This window comes from Ictalurus punctatus, chromosome 5 (genome assembly GCF_001660625.3).
Source record: "Ictalurus punctatus breed USDA103 chromosome 5, Coco_2.0, whole genome shotgun sequence".
Lineage (NCBI taxonomy): Eukaryota > Metazoa > Chordata > Actinopteri > Siluriformes > Ictaluridae > Ictalurus > Ictalurus punctatus.
This window is the reverse complement of record NC_030420.2, coordinates 26,735,273-26,757,039: the sequence shown is the minus strand read 5'-3', so window position 1 is coordinate 26,757,039 and position 21,767 is coordinate 26,735,273. Positions and strand designations below refer to the sequence as shown.

At 37.2% G+C, this 21,767-nt stretch overlaps 1 protein-coding gene across 2 annotated transcripts in view; it reads right to left on the bottom strand.

Moving 5' to 3' along the window:
- Positions 1 to 1,739: 1,739 nt before the first annotated feature.
- nphp4 (nephronophthisis 4) overlaps positions 1,740 to 21,767 on the bottom strand; it is a 210,204-nt gene continuing 190,176 nt past the window's right edge. For both annotated transcript variants that reach the window (XM_017468908.3, XM_017468909.3), the window contains exons 23-29: positions 18,528 to 18,687; positions 18,187 to 18,251; positions 17,895 to 17,980; positions 15,679 to 15,850; positions 12,576 to 12,755; positions 10,367 to 10,510; positions 1,740 to 3,972 (exon numbers count right to left, since the gene is read on the bottom strand). In XM_017468908.3, coding sequence (XP_017324397.1) covers positions 3,832 to 3,972; positions 10,367 to 10,510; positions 12,576 to 12,755; positions 15,679 to 15,850; positions 17,895 to 17,980; positions 18,187 to 18,251; positions 18,528 to 18,687 — 948 coding nt within the window. In that variant the 3' untranslated portion in view covers positions 1,740 to 3,831. The remainder of the gene's footprint in view (positions 3,973 to 10,366; positions 10,511 to 12,575; positions 12,756 to 15,678; positions 15,851 to 17,894; positions 17,981 to 18,186; positions 18,252 to 18,527; positions 18,688 to 21,767) is intronic.

Genomic DNA, 21,767 nt, shown 5'->3' with positions numbered 1-21,767 from the left:
TTTTTTTTTTAACCCAATAAGAACTATCAGACCACTGAATATTGCTCTATGTGAAGTCTATAATTATTTTAGTACAACCAGTGATGGTTCTGGGGGGTCTAATGAGATTTCTCATTTGCACATTTTCATGAGAGACAACAATCCAATGCTTTGTGTAGTCAAATACTTTTAAGTCAGAGAGAACAAAGCAGGATACAGAAACCCAAAAGCTATTACAGTCTGTACTTTAAAAAAAAAAAAAAAAAATTGAACCATTTGCCAATATGTGTCTATGTATCTAACCTTAAGGCAGGGTTCTTGCCTCTTTCTTTGAGAAAACAGCCCTTTTAAATTGATTTAAACAAACTTTCTCTGCTGTGTTTTTTTTTTAGACTTTCTATGCTCTGTGTTCTTAATATTTAAATGGTATCATTAAATGAGAAAACATAAAATGTGATATGTATTAGGGGTTAGTGATAATATGAAAGTCTACAGACAGCAAATTCTCTCTTTATTCAAAGTTAAGTTTCACAAGTTCGGTTTTGTGGTATAGGTGCTAAGTGTAATATTGGTCATAATACTAAATCTTTTTTTAGTAACTTACCAACACATCTGAGGAAAATGTTTATATTCTCAACATGTTTCCACAGTCACTATGTTTTACAGTGTTTGCGGGGAAGAATTAACACCTAGGTAAATTCCTGGCTGCAGTCATTAGGTATCTTTCATGCTTGGCATTCATACTTCACAGTTACGAAGCAAATAGTGTTCTCACAACCGTAAGTGCTTAAATGGTGTGTGTATTCGATGCCAAAAGCATTTCAACATACCAAACCATTGAAATGGGTGCCTCTAATACTTTTCCCGACGTGTGAAAAGCACTGTAAGTTAGCTAACTGATCAAGTAGCAGATTTGTTCTCACACTAAGCAGAACATGTTATCTTGCAACTTAGCCTGTTGTGCAATAACTTTATATATATATATAAAAAAAAAAAAAAAAAGGCCTCCGCACAGCCCTCAGGTCAGATAGTCTATATCCACCAGTACACTTTTGCGGTGGTCTACATCCACCAGTACACTTTTGTGGTGGTCTGAATCCAACATTACACTTTTGTGATGGTCTGCATCCATCATTACACTTTTGTGGAGGTCTATACCCACCATTACACTTTTGTATTATTTTATAATTTACCATCATGAGTAATCACAGTGGAAGTAGAAGTAGAAGATTGCATCAAGTAATGCTCAACATCCCACACAGACACAAAACTTTGGTCCACCTCGTGTTCTATTTTATATACCTTGTGTTCCATTCTATTTTAAATTCCAGCAAAAAAAAAAAAAAGTGAATTGCTGCCAGTTCAGCGACTGCTGTCAGATCTGTGCATATTAATGGCTGTAGTGAATCAGGTCCCCAGTTCTCAGAGGGCTTTTCTGTAGTAGGACTCTAGGTGTAGTAGAAAGCTGGAGCAGGAGCTTTGGGAGAACAGTGTCTCTTCTGAGCTACGGTGATAATGACCCACTGTAGGAGGTTCAGCTCAGTGTGATTAGGCATAAAAGTCCACTACGTCTGCCTCTGTTAAACATTGAAACTCCCCAAACTCTGTATAGAACATGCTCAATCTCTGCAAGTAACACCCTCAATCTCAATAGGGAAATAGGCAACCCACTGCTGGAGCTGGAGCTAAACACTAAGGCACAATGTGTGCTGCCTGTGTTTTCTATTGAGAACAAAAATGATTCCTCTCTATAGGGGAGGTTTGTGAGATTTTGATTTAATAGGGAAACACAACACATTGATATTTTAAGGGAAATTAAAATGATCAATGTCTATATAAACAAAATTTATTATCCAACAAGCCATACGACTATCCATCCAGCCATCCCTTTTGAATGTGAATATCCATTTTCTGTACCACTTAACCTACACAGGTTCGTGGTGGAGCCTAGAGCCTATCCCAGGGAACTTGGGGCGAAGGACACCCTGGACTTTGGGGGTGTACCTCGCCAAAAAGTTTGAGTCACAGGGCACACTCAGGCACACATTCACATACCGACTCATACAATACAGAGAGTCTGTACAATACATCAGCCTACAATGCATTTGTATGCAGTCTTTGGACTGGGGGAGGAAACCGGAGCACCAGGAGGAAACCACAGAGGCATGGGGAGAGCATGAAAGCTCGACCGAGGCAGGATTCGAGACCCCAGCCCCGGAAGTGCGAGGCAAATGTGCTAACCACTAAGCCACCATATGTGCAATTATGTGCAATAAAGTGCCCCATTCTTCAGACACACCCCCTTCAGAATGACATGTACTGTAGGGTTACCAGGGATGTGGATTTTACACCAACTTGAACTAGTTTTGAAACAACAGATCAGAAATATGTTCATACCACAGTTAACTTGTTTCCAAATAGAGAAAAAATGTGACTACCATTTGTAGAGACACCGCAGCACATGGCCTCTCTTAGCCAGGGAGCTAACATTTAATTAGCCATGTTTAAATCAGTTACAGTTTAATGTACAGCTTTTCTTTGGTTATATGCTGCTAAGAGTCTGAATGGATCCCACAAACACTTTGTCATTAGAGACTTTCAGTTATTGTACTTGTGAAATGTTGTAAATTGGAAACTTGGTTATTTATGCTGTGTCAAAAATGTATCATAACTGTGTTGTATCGAATTTGAATTTTGTGTACACCAATAACAACTCTAACAGAAATCTACAGATCATTTAAATGAGGTAAACAGTAACATTGACAAACAACAACGTTACTGCGCATGTCCCTTCCCAAAGTATGTTGGTTGGCACCATTGTACCAAATGTAACGCTGTCACAACAAAAAGAAAAAACAAACAAGATACATACAAAACTTAACAATAAATGAATAATTGTCATTACCCATCCTTTAAAGGATCAGACTTAAAACTTTTACCTGAGGTGACCTGTTCTGATGTGATTCTTTACCTTGTTATTGTTTGGTTAAAGTTCATCACAATTACTTCCTTAAAGGTGGGAAATATTTGCATTTGTGTTGTGTATGGTGAAGCTAGAGTATGTCAAATGGTGTCTAAATAGTATTCAGCATGGTTCGTGGCTAAGAAGGGAGAAGATGTTGCGAGTGGGCGCTGTTCATTTAGAGCTGGATGAGTTAGCTAGCTACAGACAACTGAACAACATGGTCCTTATTTTAAATTGGATATCCTGCCATTAAATCAAGCTGCCAGTCACATAAAAAAAGGCATGCAGAGTATGGTTCTTCGCAACCAGATATGTTCTAGGAACACCGATGTCGCTTCCTGAGGTTATAAATATTCATTTGCAGTGGTTTATCGAAAAAAAGAAGAAAATAAAAACGCTTGCTCTCTATAGAGTCTCAATATGGTATGTCAGGAAGCTGTTGGGGAAAAAACAAACAAACAAAAAAAACAACAACAAGGCTACAACAGGCACAGAATTTGTGAAGAACAGCCCTTCTGCTTCAGATTTCAATGTTTATTTATGGTATATACCTATGCTGATGATTTCTATTCCATCTCTTCCTTAGTACACGATCTTCATGCGTGCACAGATCTCAAAGGTGTCATCCATATGCATCTGTGTATAAAAACAAACAAGCAAAAAAAAAAAACACCCTTCTGCTTGACTTTCATCTGTTTTCCTGTGTTGGATGTCGATTCATACATACAGCTGGCTTGAGGATCAGATGCAACTGACGTGCTTTAAGGAGATCTCTATCACAGTTCTATCAAAACAGAACTTTCATTACAAAATAGATTATCAGTTCAAAAAGCTTATGTCGATGAAGATGTTGACGCAGTACAGCTTCATGTGCCAGTTTGTCCGGGTTATCTGTAGACAACTTTGATGCAGTACGTTTCCTCGTTCTTATCCTCCAGGTCATTGATGAAGACGAGGATCTCTTCTGTACCGGCACTCTGACTGGGAGCAAAACGCAACCCGATGTTGTAGCTTGCACCTCCGTCAATCTGCGTTCACAAATACAACCACACACAAACAAACAATGTGATTATGAGGTGAAGCTGAAAAATCACTAGTTTTATACCATGGTCTGTCTGAATACTCGATTCTGATTGGCTGGAAGGTAGTTCCAGTCAGTTTAATCAATGTTCTAAATTAATGCGCTGCCTATAAACAACTGTAACAGTGGTAACATGCAGTTAGAGTTGCATACAGAGTAAGTCAGTATTAGTAGAAATGCCGCACAGACAAAGGTAATTCACACATGTACAATCTCAACCTCTTTCTCTCATAACTATAATTCATTCCAATAAATGTAATCTTATCGCACTAAAGAAGCTCCTCTGTTTAACTAGTGTGTCATGGACGGGATCCTGTTCATTGTCCAGAATGGCTGAATTTTTTTGAGTGTTCCCTTTTTCACCGCAACCTCAAAACTGTCCAGAGAACAGCCCAAGACCGAGCCAGCCTTCTTGATCAGTTCGTTGAGTTTTTTTTTTCATCTCCAGCTGCCTCCCCAGCATACTGCTGCAAAGAAGACTGCACTGGCTACCATAGACTCTTGTCAATGTCCTGACCCATGGTGGTAATGGGGTTGGCTGTGGTCCTCTTCCTCCTGTAGTCCACCACCATTTCCTTGGTCCTGGACACATTGAGGGGCAGATGGTTCTTCCCACACCACTCAACAAAGTTGTTGACCAGGTCCCTGTACTCCTCTTCCTGTCAATCCCTTTATGCACCCGACCACCACCGAGTCCTCAGAAAATTTATGCAGATGGCAGAGATCTGATCTGTACTGAAAGTCTGTGGTGTACAGGGTGAAGAGGAAAAGGGAGAGCAAAGTTCTCTGTGGTTTTCCTTCAGCAGGCGCTCAGACAGGCAGGTTCCCAACCGCACAAACTGGGGTCTGTCCGATAGGTAGTCAGTGACCCGGGGGATGAGTGTCCACCTGCATTCTTCTCATCTTCTCTCTCAGCAGAAGAGGTTGGATTGTGTTAAATACACTTGAGAAATCAAAGAAGGTGATTCTAACTATGGTGGTGTTATAGTCCAGATGGGAGTGGGGCCTTTGAAGTAGACATATGACCACACCATCCACGCCTACCTGTGCCTAGTAAACAAACTGCAGGGGGTCCAGAAAAGAGCCGGGGGTAGAACAGTCCCAGTCTCTCCAGGACCTTCGTTACATGTGTTGTGAGGGCTAATAGTCTATAATCATTTAAGGTGGAGGGAGTTGTCTTCTTTGGAACAGGAACCAGGCAGGATGTTTCATGACATGAAGCAAGAAACAAAATATAACTACTTACAAAGGTCTTATATATAGACATGAAGTCATCATTAATGGTTAAGCATTAAAAGGTAAGTGTTTCTTTCCCATTCAGTCACTTATTCAGACCTTAGTAATTAAGACATTTACTGGACCTTCACACATTTTAGTTGTTTTAGAGATTTCTATAAGACATACCTCTCCCCCCTCTGTCTATCTGTCTGTCTGTCTGTCTGTCTCTCTGTCTGTCTGTCTGTCTGTCTGTCTCTCTCTCTCTCTCTCTCTCTCTCTCTCTCTCTCTCTCTCTCTCTGTATTATATCTAATGGTTGGCTGAGACATATTGCCCTGTACTCTGGATTTATACAGTAATCTCCTCAAAACACAGCAATATCGATTTTTGGGGGTTTTTTTCAGCTCAGCAACTAGTTTATGATGACACAGTTATTCGCTGTTGAAAATAAATAAATAAAAAAGTAAAAAAAAAAAAAACCCACAACAAATCCACCTAAAAAATGCCATCAATTTTTTGGAAGGGAATAAAACTGAAGCAGCATTGACCAGTTGGAGAAATGACTCTGGCTATTTCTTTTCTTTATGAGTTTCACCATTTTTATTTGATGCATAAGCTTGATTAATTTGTTTTGTTGAGCACTGTCTGCACAGTATTCCACACTGCCCAGGTGTTTACACTTGGATACAGAGCACATACACAGTCATGAGACTCAGTGAGCGCCTGAGCAAATCAGCGGAAGCACTCAGTGATGAAATTAACATTTTCCCATTTGCAATATCCCTCCTGGAAGAAAGTAATGAGTTATCATATCCTGACCCTATAGGCGTTAGAAGTTATGAAAGCTGTTCGGGTGATTCTGTGAGAACAGTAATGGGTGACTGCAGTGCATGCTGCCAGTAAACGATGCTAAAAGAATTCATCAACAGTGTCTAATTAAAGTCCTGCATATAGGAGTTCATGCTAGAGGTGTCATCCTTTGCTCTGTATGGAGCAGGTATTCAGGTAACGGCATGTTTTTTTGTTTGTTTTTTTCCTCCATGGTTCATGCCTTCTCTCAGAATAAAAAACAATGTAGTATATATCACTGCAGGAAAGGTATGGGCCACACACAATCTTAAATAACATTCAACGTAATCTCTAAAGCTTTCAAAGATAACAGAATGGCTCAGTGGAGAAAAAAAAACTGATAAGAGTTTAAACTTCAGCAATAAAGTGACTTTCCCCAAGTCATTTGTCTGATCTACGTCCCCTGCTCCCTCCCTTGCACATCCTTTATGAAAGGTAGGTCCATTTTGTGCTGCTGGAAAGAGAGCCACATATTTTCCCATTTCCTTTCTTTATGAGATTCAGCAGTTTTATTTGACCCATAACATTGCTTGGGGACTTAATGTTTACAGTAGTGACAGTGCTGATACGCGGCACATTATGTGCACTTTTCTGAACTTGTAATACTGATATACAAATACCAATAAAAGCAACTATAGTAGACTATATACTTTTTTCTCGCACCCTCTTCTTCCAACATCTTTTGCCACACCAGCTACTGGACTACTGGACATACTTACTGGTATGAAACCACAAAAATACATTCTCAAATACACTTCTTATTTAATGATAGAAGAGAGATATGTGAATATTGGGTATTATAGCAGTTCTTGTACTCCTAGGCCCATAAACTTAATAGCATGTGAGACATATTTCAGTGTGTAGCTGAAACTCTGTGAAAAGTTCTCACTGGAAAAATCTAATGAATCATCAGTAACAGCGTTATCCTGGTCAGGGCCAGGGGGATACCCTATTCTGGGACCCCTAGGAGCAAGGATGGAATACACCTTGGATAGGATGCCAGACAATCACAGTCTAGCATGCACACAACATTCTTGTAGAGGCAATTTCACCTAGCCAATCCACCTATTAGTAAGGTTTTGTTAGGTGGGAGGAAACCAAGAACCCAGAGGAAGCTCACATGGACATGGAGAAAACATGCAAAATTCCACACAGACAGTTATATGAGCTCAGGATCAAACAGGGAACCCTAGAGCTGTGACGCGGCAATGCATGAGTTTTACTGATCTCTCAGACAAATGAGCACAATGATGCACCTTGATAACCTGTCAATCAAGCAAGCCTAAGCCCTTTGCTCAAGATGACATACTGATCTTTGACTCTTGACTAGTACAAAGACAATTTTCCTGGGAAATACACTAGCAATAAACAAGTGGAACTCTGTGTCAACAGCATCGAAACGGATTCCTCCACTGCCAACAAGTCTACACTGCAAAAAAATTACATCTTAGCACGTTTATCTAGTACTTTTTTATCATGAGATCACAATAAACTAAATATAAGATTATTAAACCTATTTCAAGCCACTTGTACTAATTTCACCTTGAAATGGTCCTGTTCTATTGGCAGATAATTTTGCTCATTTTAAGCATTTATCAAGAATGCTAATCTTATATATATATATATATATATATATATATATATATATATATATATATATATATATATATATAAAATACTAGATACATTTTACTGTATTCAAGATCTATCAACTTGCTGAGATGACTTTGTTTTTTTTTGTTTTTTTTTTTGCAGTGTAGTGCTTCTTGGTATTAATTTGTATGCCTGAAATAACTTGAAAATATACTTCAAACAGGAAGGAAGTTATTGAAGAAAAACTATTTCAGACATTTGACCTTGACCATGTTTTGATGGATTCCAAAATCTAACCTGATGGTTACATTGATAGTTCCATATAAATCTTACAAACATTCACCCACAATATCTTGTGAAATTATGCTAATCAGGATTGTCGATGGACACGTATTGACGGAAAAAAACAGACAACCTGAAAACAATCACTCCACCATCAAGTGGCAGAGACATGAAAACGAGTTCTGTTTAAAATTAAACATATCTTATCAAGTAAATTCAACAAACATTTATTTTTATAAGATTGTTTTTAAATAAATACAAGATCATGAAGTCTGTTACTTGAAATGTTCTTATTCTGTTATTACAAAATTTTGCGTACTTCAAGTGTTTATTTCAAGAAAGAAGCTATATTATCTACAGTGCCCTCCACTAATATTGGCACCCTTGGTAAGTATGAGCAAAGAAGGCTGTGAAAAATTGTCTTCAATGTTTAATCTTTTGATCGTTTGTTAAAAATAAACAAAAATACTCTGCTTTCATGTATATCAAACAATTGCAAAGAAAACACAGATTTATAAAATAAATAAATAAATAAATCTTTGTTAAATATAGGTGTGAAACAATTATTGGCACCCTTTTAGTCAATACTTTGTGCTACCTCCCTTTTCCAAGATAACAGCTCTGAGTCTTCTCCTATAATGCCTGATGAGGTTGTAAAATACATGGCAAGGGACCTGAGACCATTCCTCCATACAGAATCTCCCCAGATCCTTCAAATCCACCTCTTCAGTTCACCCCACAGTTTTTCTATGGGTTTCAAGTCAGGGGACTGGGATGGCCATGGCAGACCTTGATTTTGTGGTCAGTAAACCATTTTTGTGTTGATATTGATGTGTGTTTTGGATAATTGTCCTGCTGGAAGATCCAACCACGGCCCATTTTAAGCTTTCTGGCAGAGGCAATCATGTTCAGAGTCCATGATGCCATGTATCCTAACAAAATGTCCTGGTGCTCTGGTAGAAAAACAGTCCCAAAACATTAAAGAGCCACCACCATATTTTACCTTGGGCATTAGCTACTTTTCCATTAGCTACCTCTCTGTGTGTGCCAAAACCTCCTCTATTGTTTATTTCCAAAAAGCTTTATTTTGGTTACATCTGACCATAGAACCCAATCCCATTTGAAGTTCCAGTAGTGTCTGGCAAACTAAAGATGCTTGAATTTGTTTTTGAATTAGAGTAGAGGCTTTTTTCCCTTCCAAACAGCTTGTGGTGATGTAGGTGACTTCGGATTGTAGTTTTGGAGACTTCTGCAATCCTCCAGCTGTGATCCTGGGAGATTTTTTTGGCCACTCAAACCATGCTCTTCACAGTGCGTTGAGAAAATATAGACACACGTCCAATTCCATGTTGATTCATAACATTTCCAGTTGACTGGTACTTCTTAATTATTGTCCTCATGGTGGAAATTGGCATTTTCAATGCTTGTGCTATTTTCTTATAGCCACTTCCCATTTTGTTAAGCTCTTGAAGATATTTTTTGTGCAATTGTCTTTGCAGTTGTTTGATATCCATGAGAGCAGAGTATTTTTGTGAATTATTTGAACAAATGAACAAAAAATAAAGACAATTTTCACAGCCTTTTTTGCTCATATTTACCAAGGGTGCCAATATTAGTGGAGGGCACTGTACCAATCGAATAAGACAATTAGAAGTTTTAGCGATATGTCTAGAAAATGGCTTAATGGTCGTATATTTCTTACATAATAATCTCATAATGAGAAATATTACACAACCTTTCCTTTATTCAAGATATCTTCACTTGCTAAGTCATAATTTTTTCCCAGTGAGACATGATCAGAGATAATAAGAGATAATAGAGACTGCAGTCTCAGAACAGATTTTTGTTTCATTTTCCATGAAATCTGCTGGAGCCGCTTTGTCAAGGTACAGTGAAGAACTTTTGAATACGTTTTCTGAAGATAGCTGTTTTAAAAGAGAAATAGAATAGATACAGAACCCTTCCTCCAGTACGTCCCTGAAGCTACACACTAACACACACACACACACACACACACACACACACACAAGCTGCATATGCTAGAACACCTGAATGACCATAGCTTTCTGAACTACAACAACTTGATAGGGATGCAGACACGCCTCTGTGTCGAGACTAGCTGGATGTTGGTGGTCCACATTATTTATTTTTGCTCTCATTTACAGAACCTTGGGCATACAAAGAAACCAGAGTTTCTCACCTCAACAGATTTTATTGACAGCTGGTGGAATGTGAAAACTTTGCTAAATATTACAGAATGTTCTGCCTTTACCTTTAACAAGCTAGTGGTTCGGGGAAGAAGTTGCCTAAGGATTCACAGTGTTAGATCCCAGCAAATGCAGACTGAAAGATAAAATAACCCTGAACACAAGTTGTCTAATGCAAGGTGCTTTATCTAACCTGAAACTTTTCCTCTTTGAACTGCAGTAGGTCTGGATGGTCCGAGCACAGCCTGAATCCTCTGTTGGAAGGATAGGGATTGGTGAAGCCGATCTTCTTATTGCTGCCTCTTCCACCCCCTACAGGCACTTGGATCTCAAAGGCCTGCAAGTGTGATACAGCATACAAAAGTAGTGTTCACAATATTCTTAGCACACATTAGCTTTGAAAAAGCCTTGGAATTGCAAATCTGCAGGTTTTTTTCCCCCACCTCAAAGTGTTTTATATTAAGCCATGTTTTCTGGCAAGCTGTAAAAAAGCAAGAGGAAGCTATACGGATCTACGCAATAGGAGAACGAGAAACGGGGACAGCCGAAGAGAGAGACAGAGTATTGGCAAAAGAAACGATTAGAGCAAGCCACACAAAGGGATATATAAGAAAAAAAGGCAAACAAAAATATTTTAAAAAAAATAAAAATCAAATAATGAGTGTAAAGGATGAGTAGCAAGAAAGCTTAAGAGAAAGGAGTTGAGTCAGAAAGAAAGCCAGCATGATTAAAGTAGAGTTTAACATCTAAAAATACCCGAGGCTCCATTTTGCTCAGCTTGATCTGAAAGCATGTTTCCTCCTGTCATTCTATGAGGTGCTCTGCCACACACAGGCAGATGAGGTGGCCATATTAAAGAGCACTTTTTATGTTCCACATTACTTACATTGTGTCACCATCTGTCCTTCATGCAAATGGTGCCATTATTTATGGTAAATTAAAAGAACATTATGTGTCACTTAACCAGCAGATCCTCAGCTAAGTTAAAAGCATATGGACTCCCCTGGGCCAAGCTTGTCCAAATGTTACGTATGTCTCGGAAGTGTTAAGACATAAAGGACAGCCCAAGTGCATTCGGGAGCTAATGGAAAATGTGAAAATGTGAAGAAAAAAAAGGCCACTGTTTCTGTGAAAAGCCTAAAACGCACGTGTGTGTTAAAGAATACAAATCAAGCCTGGATGTGAATACATCATTCACACTTAGAACAAAAATGCAGCAAGTGGTCGAGTCCAAAGGCAATTAAGATTACTGAAACATATGAAGGTAAGATATTAAGATGTCAATATGAAATTTATGCTTCATGACTATCATACAGTCATCTCCCTTGGCACATGCATCTTTGCATGAGTTTTGGCAGCAAATAATCAGGATGACAGATTTGAAATCCTGGAATGATTGACGCACCAATCTATCTTGACATGGCCTTGTAAAATGATCAAAATTGAAATATGCCCTGAGGCTGTAGTTACAACAGTACTGTGTAAAAGTCTTAGGCAAACAAATTTTTCATTTTTTATATACAAAGTTTGTCTTACATGTTTATTGGATTACATCAGGGTCAGTAAAAACAACATTTAAGATTTATAAGCATTACCTTTCCAAGCAAAATTAAATCTAAAAAGAAAATAAAAAGAAAAAAAGTACGTCAGCAAAGTAAACAACATATTACATAACAGACTGCTTTTCAGACAAAAAAAAAAAAAGACTGCTGGTTGTCAGGGATTAGCTTCAAAAAACAAAAGCAGGCATGTGAGTGAAAGTAGGAGAAGAACTGTGGCAGATTCTCCAAGATGCTTACAAGCCAATTTCCTTATAAAATGGCATAAAGTGTACCGAGACTACTGATGCATTTTTTTTTAAATAAATAAATAAAAGTAAAGGCTTGTCATGCCAAATAGTAACTTTTTGTTTTGTTTAGTCTAGTGCTGTCTACTGTTCTTTATAGTAGATTTTTATGTAGAAAACAATTATGTAGACATTTAATTTCATTATTTTTGAAGGCATCTTTTCTTTACAGGATTTCTACACACATACCTAAGACTTTTACACAGTACTGTACCTAACATGTATTTGGACAAAGGACTTGTGTCACTTAATGTCAGACAAAATGTACATATCTGTATGAAAAGTGACATTATAATTCATTATTTACACTTTTCCTGTGTCTGATACTCAAATGGAGTTCTAATGGGCATATAGTGCACTACGTAGGGTGTACAGGGGTATGTAGTATGCCTGATTGATTATTTCATTTATTTAACTGGCTGCCTGAAACACCCATTTACTATGTGAATCTACTATTTTTTGTGATATCCTGTGTGGACTTCAGGTGTGCATTCCAGAAAAATATCAAGGCTGTGTAAATGATGCTGGTAAAGGCATGCCAATAAAAAGCCGTTACCCGTGATATAACAGGCTGCCTGAAGGTGAGGCACAGAAGCCAGGATGCCACTAGCTGCCTTGTGTCCACATCCACCACATTAAGGTAGCGGAAGCAGCTCCCAGAGTGCAGAGCCTTCACTCCCAGCCTAATGTCTTGCACACAAAGAGCAGGGAGAGCAAACACTTCCTCTGGGTCCACCTGGCCAACACATACACACACACACACACACACATTGTTGACATCATGAATTTTGCCAAGTACTAGAGACTATGAGCCAGATATACTTCCAAATCAACAAAGAAATGCCACAGAACCACCCAATCAATGAGCCTCATTTATCAAGCTGGATAAGAATGGATTTATGCATAAATCGTTCATACAATTGTTTACACAACAAATTTGCACTGCAAATAATCTTAGCAACTAAAAATATTTGAAATATAGTCAGATTTATCTAGTATTTCTTATTCTAAGATGGCAATAAACCTATTTCAAGATTTTTTTTTTTTTACTTATTACAAACTGTCTTATTCTATTGGCAGATCATTTTCTAGAAATGATTTGCAAAATTATCTTCCAAAAGAACTTTTTGAAGCTTGAGATGAGCACAAAAATGGCTCGAAATAGGCTTAATAATCTTTTATTTGGGTTATTTTAATCATATAAAAGAAAATACAAAGAAAATCAAGCTATATTCCCTTAGTAAGATGTCATTTTTTTACAGTATGGTATTCATGAAAATTCTGAAAAATGTTTGTATCCTACTCCTGCTCCTGTGTGTAAAATTACGCATAAGAATACTAACCAATTTAACACTGACTTCAAATTATGCTTTGAAGTCTCTATAAAAAACACATCCTCAATCCTCATCCGCTAATTCACTAGGTCAGTGACTAAGAATACCATAAAGAAAGGCAGCTACAGTATCACAAACTCATAAATTAAGACAAATAAAAGTAATCATTCAGTTATGACAAAAGAAACTCATTAATCATTTAGTTATGACAAAAGAAGTCTCTTTGTGTGCACATAGATTGCAAGACATACATAAATACCTCAGCACTCACGTTTATTATTATTATTATTATTATTATTATTATTATTCTTATTTGTTATTAAATATATTTATTGGCATAGTAGTGAGTCAAAATAATTCCCATTTCTGTTTTTCAGTCTTTACTCTGATCGATAGTTATGTGCTCACAGCTGTCTGTGCACTTGAAATTTTATGGAGTTTTGTGAGCGTCACTACATGCAAATCATCTGTTCCGTGCATACACATGGTAGTTTACGGGTGATTGGCATTAATCAATATACACATGCAAGTATGAAGAAAATCAGCGCTTCCGAAATGTTTGTAAATTCACATTTCAGATTGGTTCACGCAAACTTTACGCAAATGTGCAAAAGATTGATAAACAAGGCTCAATGTTGGCAATGGGCATTTCAGTCTCTGCATTTTAACCCTACTGAAAACCAGTGGTCTGTAATCAAGAGGGAATGAACTGAAGAATATAAAGGAGCTTAAAATGTATAACTAAATAGATTAAATAAAACTATACATAAACTATACATACAGTATGTTCCTGAGCTTAAAATATCCCTTATTTATACAGTATGTCATGCTTTGAGTTGTGGGCATGATTAAATATTTTTTATAGTGCTAATAACTATGCGGTGAAAATGTGTACTATAAATTTTACGCTTCCTACTGCTGCTACTGCATGTGCCTGTGGTTACATTTTTGCACACTACATGTGATGAAAATTTTACTGCAGCAAGGGTATGCCGTGTGCAGAGGTCCCATGGTGGCAAAATTATTTTCTACTTAAAATTATCATGAGAAATTAAAGCATTTTAATATCAAAGCGCTTTGGGTAGCTTCTCTAACAAGACAGGAAACGCTCCTCCCATATGTCTATTACTACAGTTTTTACTGTTATGATGTAAATATATAGCTGTCAAGAGCTACCAGTTTACTACCTTCTAACTGTCTGTAATTAAGCAGAATATATACAGTACATGACTACTAATTTATTAACCATGGACGCATAGTATTATAATACAGGAAAAACAGGGGGGGAAAAACAAACGAACTAGGATTAATAGATTCAGTTAATTATGTTTCTGTACGGCAGGGAATTATGATTAGTGCTAAATGCATTCAGTGAGTGATTGTTCTAGTGATTATTGTTTGTATATTAAACTGATTATGTTCATCTCGTGTCAAAACTTCATGCTGGTTTGCACTGATAGCTTAAAACCTGTAAATAGATTAGCTGCAATATAAATAAGTGCAATAAAAAATATCCTTGCATTCAGAGTGGAACCTAAAATAACTCCCACTGAACAATCAAATAAAGGATTTTGTGCTGCCTTTGTTTCTTGATGTTTGAATGTTTTCATTTCACCGTAATCTTGCATTATTGTGTTGGTCTTCCTCATCAAGTCAGTAAGTAATCTCTTCTTCCTACATCGTTACTGAAACTGTGATTTAGTTCATCTCACACTCATCTCAAAAAATGACAAAAATGACATCTTAGCAAGTGAAGATATTTTGAATATAGTCAAATACAGTATATATATATATATATATATATATATATATATATATATATATATATATATAGAGAGAGAGAGAGAGAGAGAGAGAGAGAGAGAGAGAGAGAGAGAGAGATAGATAGATAGATAGATAGAGAGAGAGAGAGAGAGAGAGAGAGCATTTCCTATTATAAGATTACAACATAATATAAAATATAAATATAGGATCATTAAACATATTTCTAGACTTTTCTTAACTAATTTCAAGCTTGAAATAATCTTTGGTCTATTGGCAAATAATTTTGCTCATTTTAAGCATTTATTTCTAGAAAGAAGTAAAATTATCCTCCAATAGAACAAGAAAATGTAAAGCTTAAAATTAGTTCAATGTCTTTAGATAGGTTTAATATTATTATATTTGGCTTATTGTAACCGTATAATAGTAAATACTAGATAAATAAGTATAGTCAAGATATTTTCACTTCATAAGATGTCATTTTTTGCGGTGCTAAATAAATAGGGACAAATCCCAAAGAGCAAGTCACAACTTTTTGTTGCCCCTTGACCCCACTGTGTGTACCTGCAGCTCCAGAGGGTGGGAAGTGTAGCACTTGACCTTGCGGATGCTCTGTGTGCCACGCAGTACCAGGGAGTGCCAGCTGAGCGTACCACACACACAGCTAATGTCCAATTTCTGCAGGTAATGCATGTACACCTGCCACGTTTGAGTAGGAGAGGCCAGCCAGGGATCACTACCACACGCGCACACACACAAAATTTATTCATCTACCAGTCTGAACAGAAAGACGGTTTAACATTTGGATGTGCAAGGTCAGAGATACTAAGAAATAATTCAAAAACACATATACAATATATACAGGGACTGTTTTACATGCAGTAAATGTATTCATGTATGCAAATCTTATACATTTAATAAAGAGGAGGCAAACATCTCTGCCACTCTTAACTCACCATCTTCCCTGCTGCATGTAAATCAAATTTAAATCTTTCAAATGCTTTCTGAATATTTGCTTTGATTTTAAGACAAAGGGTATATTTCATTCATTATGCTGTTTATGCGTTATGTTTATTGCATGTCCAGGTCAATTGGTCATGAAAAACAGATTAAAAAATAACAAGCTATTTTTGTTTACTAAAGTTTATAAAAATAGTTAATCTTTGTTGATGTTCTATGGCAGTATTTTTTATTATTGCTCTTATTCTTATTACAATTTTTTTCTCCAAAATAAAGGTATGGCCCACCTTGAATCTCCAACTTAAGGGATAGCAGTCAGGTTTTACTGCTAGCTACTAAAAAGCAAATGAGCCTATGACATACACTATATAGCAAAAGTATGAGGACTTGTGACCATCACACCTATATGTGTGCCTTCTCCAATTTGTTGCCACAAAGGTGGAATTGTATAGAATGTCTTTGTTTACTGTAGCATTACAATTTCCCTTCACTGGAACTAAGAGGCCCAAAACTGTTCTAACATTAAGCTCCATTAAGTTATGGTTTGTCAAGATTGGATGAATTTAAGTGGCATGAACAGAGCCCTGACTTCAACCCCAGTGAAAACCTTTGGAATGAACCTGAGTGCACGAGGCCTTCTTGCCCAAGATCAACGTCTGACCTCACTAATACTCATGTGGCTGAATGAGCAAAATCTCACAGCTACGTTCCAAAATCTAGTAGAAAGAGTGTAGGTTATTATAACAGCAAACATGGGACTAAATTTGGAATGTGATGTTCAAAATGCACATATGGGTGTGATGGTCATGTTTCCACAAACCTTATAGCGTACTTTAACGTGTACTTTAATCATAGAATCATAAATGCTGTGTGTATGATCAAAATGATATGGAAAGGGTTATTTACTTTTTATTAATTGCCTAGGCTATCTTCCTGAAAAGAACACATTGGTTAAGGAGTCATTTTAACAAACGCTGCGTTAAGAATAGTCAATTTGTCTAAAGATGCCATCGTGAAATGGAGATAATCCTAATCAAACGTTCGTGACACAATGTTTGTGATGCTCGTGCACCAGAGTAAGAGTACGAATGGAATCTTTATAAAGCAATAATCCATGATAGGGCATACATTACAGTGGTTTCATCATGGGCAAGTTAACACTAAGCGGAGTGCCTAAAACCTTTACCTTTACCCATGATCAAATGCTAAAATCCAGTGTTCAGTAAATAATTACATTTATTATGGATAATATTCTTAATAAACACCATGCAATGTACTCAAACAGTAAGCTTTGGTTGCTAAGCAACATAACGAAAGTTTCTCAGCCAATCTGATATTAGGAATGTCTGTAGAAATAGGTATATGTATAGAAATGACAACAAAATCTCACCATGTGAAGGGTTATTAAAATGTACAGTATATAGAGTTGAGTGTACATATCAAGAACTAATTAGCTAACTAATTAATGTATTAATGACTAATTAGTGATTAATTGATTTGTATTAGCATTGATGAACAATAGCACCAAATTCTTTAGTGATTCCTGAAGCAGAGTTTTTTTTTGTTTGTTTTTTTGTCATGATGCTGTTTAATCCATTTCCTTGACTGAGAAATGTCTGACTCTGGCTGTGATGAATAAATGAATATTGCAACATGATGCAATCAGACAGTAAATGAGAAACCTTGATTAAGCAAATGACATTAATCACACAAGCAGAGATTAATCAAGGATGCAGCAGCTACATGCAGGCATGCCCACTCACACACATGCGTGTATACACAAACACACACACGCAGAGCCAAGGAGAAATGGCACATACTTGAACACAGTGATGACAAATGTTTTAATCTGGGGACTGGGAGCCCCTGGCACTTTCAGATAAATGTCCTGAGGTTCTCCTGGAGCCTGCAGTGCATTAAAACATAATAATCAGTGTATTTATTTGACTAATTTACTCTCCAATTAAATAATACAAGAACAAGCCATTTCAGCAGAGCAGTTTTAATGAACATCATTAGTGCACTAAATATAAGTGAATTAATAAAGTGTTTCCTCTCAGTCTCAGTTCCGGTTGGCTGACTACTCTGATAGGCGGCGTGTGACTGGCTCACCGTAGCGATGACGTGGCAGATCACATTGGGGTCGCTGCAGCGCACCTGGAGCCTAGAACAAGCATCTGTGTGTGTGTGTGTGTGTGTGTGTGTGTGTGTGTGTGTGTGTGTGTGTGTGTTTGTGTGTGTGTGTGTGTGTGTGTGTGAGAGAGAGAGAGAGAGAGACAGAGAGAGAGAGAGAGAGGAGACAGAGGACAAATGTGGTCTTTAGATCAGTAATAGTGAACAGAACAGCACTGTGTAAATGTGTATGTGTTAGAGAGACAGAAACAGAGAGGGAAAGCAACAGAGAAAGAAAGTGTGTGTGTTGGAACAGTTGTAAGGCTGATAATGAGCAACACCTGGTGTGCCGGGTTCAGCAGGAGGCAGCCGGATGGCTTTCTTAAAGAAGGAGAGCTCGGGCTGATAGAAGCGAAAGGTCTGGTCGACTATGTGGGGAGTCGGCTCTACTCGTACTTGGCAGATGGCCAGCGGCTGACTGTCCTCTGCTCGGAAAAATACCTGTGCAACGAGTAGACGCAGAATAGGTCATAAACTCCCCTGAGGAAGAGGACATGTAAAGAACATTTACTACTTATTCACTAATTATTAACAGACTTGTTATTGTAAACTTTAAACCTGAAAGACTATCATATCTCTATCTCAGTTATCCCAACGGGATGAAATATCATATATATTTAGTACATAGATGCTTAATAACTCCTTAAAAGTGCTTGTTATGATACGTTTCTATACAGTAGTAACTCGTTCACAGGGACTTGTATGTCAGATGCTCCACGTAATCTAAGCCTAATAATAAACAGAGAAAATAAAACCTAAACTCATTCACATGAAGTGTTCTGATAGAAGATGTTAATTTAAAATTCAGGGAAGGAGTCTCCAGTGTCAGGACGTTTTCTACTGTGGTAGAATCTTCACAAAAGCCGACTTTGTGCTTTCCAGTTTCTCAGCAACAGGACAAACTGAAGTTTTTGTTGTTGCTGTTGTTTGTTTTATCAACTACAAGACGGAGAAAAAAAGAGGCTGGTAAGGAAACGACTGTTTACATTTGTTTAAAAAAAATTAATAACAGGAACGAATGTGTCTTATAGACCTAACATTGAATGCAACTGTAAATGGTTAAATAACACAATGTTCTGTTCATTAATTAATTAATAATGTAATTAATGTTGTCAAAATCTCTGTGGTATATGAGTCATGCTGTTATCGGATAATAATCCACTCCAGGGTGGTAACTGTAACTCTGGTTTGATCCAGGCGGTATCACAACCACCCCATCGTGCATTATTTTCATATAAGAGCTTGCCACTTAGCTTTTATTCCTTACATAGATCAATTACTGAAGATTTTTTCCCCGTTCTGGCTCTGGTAGGTCACTACAGCCAATCAGAGCGTCTTATTTAGAAATGCAAACTGGCATATGTAGGCATATTTTATCGCCTGTGCTAGAGGAATCATAGTGAAGTGTTGCTGCTGTGATAAAATTATCTGCAACTGACACACTGAAGCCTCAACTTTCTGAAGTCACACAGAAATAACAAGAGGCATGTTTAAATCAATCATTTCTGTCATAGCTCACACAAATTCGCCAGAAATACCTGTCATAAGAGCAGATTCAGTTTCATTTGACCCCAAATTTAGGTTTATAAGCAGAAGAATGTGTTTTAATGTGATTTAAACTTGAGAAGTGCAAATTCCAAACTTTTAACCAGTACCACATTTGTTTTTCTAAATAGAATATTTGATGTACTGTTTTATTATTTTATTATAATTTGAGCGTTATTTAAAAAAAAAAAAGACTCAAAAGCTACCCATGCATCATAATGAAAATGGTATTTCACCAGCGAATAAGGCTGCGTCCTAAAGCACATAGTATTATAGTAAATAATAAGCTGCCATAGGAACTAATATTAGTCCACTAAAAGTGCTGAACTATTTTTACACACTATTTAGTACAGGAGTTTATTTGGGACACAGGCTAAACACAAGTGATTGCAATGATCTAAAAACGAAAAATGAGTTCCGTGATGCATTCACACAATTAGATTTCCATAACATACAGTACACTCTGGGAAATTGGATACATGCATTTTTATTTTAACAACTTTAATTCATTTTTATCATTTCTGGAATTTATTTATAAGTGATATTATTCATAACTTATGATTTTCTCTTCTAATTTGTGGGTACCGTGCTCATATAATTGACAAAACAGTTATTTAGATTTATGAAATATTATAAAGATAAATAAATAGATATCATGCATTAGGAGTATATAGTATTTTGAGTATCTTAAGGGAAAAAAGGATTCTACAGCTAAAGAAAAGAATGAGTCCTAGATGTTTAATATACAGTCGGGCTCAAGAGATTACTAGCTAAATCTCAGTATATTTACATAATATTTACATAATTTATGGACATAGGTTCACAAACGCCTTTCGCATGTTTGATGGCCATGCTAATAGCAGGTGTGTATGTGTGCACAGTGGTGAGTATTCACCTTGCTAATCTAAGAACAAAATGACTCAATAAGACCTTGAAGGTTAAGCACTCCTGTAGGAATGGTGGATTGTGTCGTCAGAGTATTGGAATAATGTTCGTTTGGTAAGTCCATCTGAAAGCTGAAGCTAGATCAGGGGTGTCAATCTCATTTTATAAAATGTATAGTTTCAGTTCTAAAATATGATTGGCTGAGCCACGTTCAAAGCAGTTGTAAAATCCTTGATATACACTCATCATTGCAATAACGTTCCTTGGCAATTAAAGCTTATTGTTAGCAGACAGAAGAAATCTTTATTATAGGTATTATTAATAATATATTAAATACATTTTTAATTGTTTCACATTGTTTTTGTCACACTCTGTATTGCGTTATGCATCAAGAACACCCTCACCCATGATAAAATCAGTGTAACACACACCCTCTCATTGCTTATTAGGTAACTGAGTCCAATGTCAAGAGAATCAATTTCAATTAAATTAAAGACCACATGAGGATTTTAATTCAGAACATGGACTCTAAATTCATTTGGTGGGCAGGATTTGAACCACTATGGGGCTAGCCCTGGCCCACTGCCCACATGTTTGACACCCCAGAGCTTGATCAAGTGTGATATCCCTCATTGAATGTGTGTGTTAAGTGTGTTGTCAGCTTTACAGTTGCACTGACACTTTTGCACATGACTCGAGGTGGTGTTATGAGGAGTGCAACAACAGTTGACCCTGACTGAGTATGAGAGTATGAAGAGAAGTGTATGAGACTGTCTGCCAGTGTCAGCAGGACCTTAAAGGGTAAATCTCTCTAGGCTGCATATGGCAGCTCAAGCCTGAAGGCAAAACTGCAGAAACACACACAAAGTTAAATATGGTCACTTGAGGACTGAGACATCACTCTCTCTGTCACCCTCTCTGCAAACATGTACACTTGTGTACACACACACACACACACACACACACACACACACACACACACACACACACACACACACACACACACACACACACACACACACACACACACACACACACACACACACACGCACACACACACACACAGGGCTCACTGATTCCTACTGCCCAAT